This window comes from Erpetoichthys calabaricus, chromosome 2 (assembly GCF_900747795.2).
Source record: "Erpetoichthys calabaricus chromosome 2, fErpCal1.3, whole genome shotgun sequence".
NCBI lineage: Eukaryota > Metazoa > Chordata > Cladistia > Polypteriformes > Polypteridae > Erpetoichthys > Erpetoichthys calabaricus.
In genome coordinates, this window is record NC_041395.2 from 263,938,171 (window position 1) to 263,940,405 (window position 2,235).

Genomic DNA, 2,235 nt, shown 5'->3' on the forward strand with positions numbered 1-2,235 from the left:
TTTATGGAAGGTGATTTAGTATGCTGAACACCATGCAAGGTGCTATGCAAATATCATAACCTAAAAAGAGAACATTTCTTGAAGGATTTTGGACATTTAGTTATGCAAGTCTGTCAGCCACCTTTCTAAAAGTTAAACTATTTTAATTAATTTATCCAATAATCACACTGCTGAGCATCATACTGACCTACTATTTAATTCAAACGTGCCAAGGGGATTGCAGCGCAGCAGCTCAAACAGCACATTCAGCTTTGTTTGCTCTCAGTTTAAGGTCTTTAACAATGAAGATGGCTCCAGCCAGACAGGAGATCTGCTTTAAGCTTACTTCATGAAGGAGGTCAGGCACGCACTGTAAAACTATAAATTGTTTATTGATACGTAAAGAACTTTTTGATTATAACAAGTACAAAAAAAGCAATGTTAGGCACACATTTGAACGTGTTTTAAAAATTAATTCACCATATAATCAAACACAGTATATATACAAAGTTTTATATATATAAATCAGCAGACTGCTAATTCTTATTAAAATTTGTTTAAGACTTTTTAGCAAGTAAAAACAAAAGGTCTCAGGTAGTTAAAGCAGGGGCTTTTAGTTGTGTTTCAGCCATTAAATAACTTGACAAAAATTCGGCAGAACGAATCCCAGCCCTCTGCACAGTAGTTCTCAATGGGCTCTACTTCCGACTCTGTGTTGTCGTCATTTACCTCTCCAAGATCTTGTGGTTCAGGTATGGGTGCTTTCTTTTCCTTTTTCTTGCTGCTTACCTCTGGAGTGACCTCCTTCTTTTTGCTGCTCCCTTTGCTTTTGACTTTCTCTGGCACACTCTCATCTGGACTGCTGTTTTGAGAGAGCTTCATCTGCGCCTCGTCTGGAGCCTTTTTGCACATCCTAGTTTTAAGGATTTTGTCCCCCTCACAGGCGTTTCTCTTCTTTTTGAGTCTCCCCACGACCTGCTTCCAAAACTGGCTCGGTTTGGTTCGATAACTCGGGCACAGGTCTGGCTGACCAGCATACCTGCACCAGTAGGTCTTGTCTTGCAGGTTGCAGTTTACGAGGAGGCTGACGTCCACCTCACCTGAGGTCTCCCAGGTGCACCTATGATTGTCTTTTGTTGTAAGCTCCCCTGAATTTGAGTTGGATTTGCTCTTGGCCTTCTTGCCATTTTCCTTCTTGCCCTCCGTCCCTTGTAGGCCATTAAGACAGGCAAGTAAAATGAGGACACAGAGTAGTCTCATCTCCCAGGAGTTGCTATCTCTTATAGAATAGACCCTCAGGTGCAGGCTAACATTAGTCCAAATGAATGAAGTCACGGGGGAATGCTCTGCATGCACAGCACCTTGGAGAAAGTAACGACAAGTAAATTAATCAATCATTACAGAATTATAACATTGCAGTCATTTAGCTCCATTTGAAGTTGTTTAACTTTTATAAGCATTAAGGCTCTGAAAGCTCGCCACTGCTTCTACACGTTCTCCTCAGTCAGCCCTTTTCAAGTTATGCTAATCTTCTTAAGTGATGGAGTGAAAGAAATTCTTTAGCTGATGTACTAAAACATTTTTATCAAATTTAAAGCAATATATGCCTTCTGGTATAAGAGTTATCAGTCATATGAAATGCCAAAAGCAATTTGTTTAATTCATTTGCCAACTCTGAAAATAATACTTTGAAGTTTGTTATAATACCAACATTTTCACCTACAGGATTTTTTTACTTCCTGCCTTTGTTCTGAATGCAGTAAGCCACCCAACTAAATATTATTGGAAAGTTTAAAATGTTCAAAACCCTAAAAAGCCGTGCATCCCATGGAGGGTGCTCCCCATCTGCAGGGTTTGCTCTTCTTTTTCTTTCTCTTCACTTACCCTACACTGAGTGAAGTCGTCTGTCCCTGGAGTGTGGGGAGAGAAACCTTCACAGGCGAGCTGCTTCAGGACTGGGGGCAGCCGGGCAGGAGAATGCACATTATCAATGGGTAACCAGAGACCTCCCCAAAGCTGGGCCCCTCCCAAATCCGCCTCACACAGGCAGCCAGAGTCTCAGAGCACAAAAGAGGAGCAACCCCTCGCAGCCTGGCCAGCACACTGATTTATGTCTGGGGGAGGCCGATGGGTTCAAACATGTTTGTGTGCATCCACTCAATAGCCTGATAGGCTGCACAGCCCCCTCTTTTTGTTGATGTGCTTCCATTTTTGATATTCAGCTCTGAAAAACTCCTGAAAGACACATTGCTAGAA

The 2,235-nt window shown here is 41.9% G+C and overlaps 1 protein-coding gene across 1 annotated transcript; it reads right to left on the minus strand.

The window, feature by feature from the left end:
• Window positions 1-350: 350 nt before the first annotated feature.
• On the minus strand, window positions 351-1,960 carry fgfbp3 (fibroblast growth factor binding protein 3). Its single transcript, XM_028792709.2, has 2 exons — window positions 1,864-1,960; window positions 351-1,340 (listed from the first exon to the last, which is right to left on the minus strand). Exon 2 carries the CDS (start codon window positions 1,237-1,239, stop codon window positions 604-606), a length of 636 nt encoding a protein of 211 aa, XP_028648542.1. The 5' UTR covers window positions 1,240-1,340; window positions 1,864-1,960; the 3' UTR covers window positions 351-603.
• Between the last annotated feature and the right edge of the window lie 275 nt (window positions 1,961-2,235).

Excerpts from the sequence above, each read along its gene's own strand:
- fgfbp3 (XM_028792709.2), bottom strand. The coding sequence starts at position 1,239 with ATGAGACTACTCTGTGTCCTCATTTTACTTGCCTGTCTTAATGGCCTA.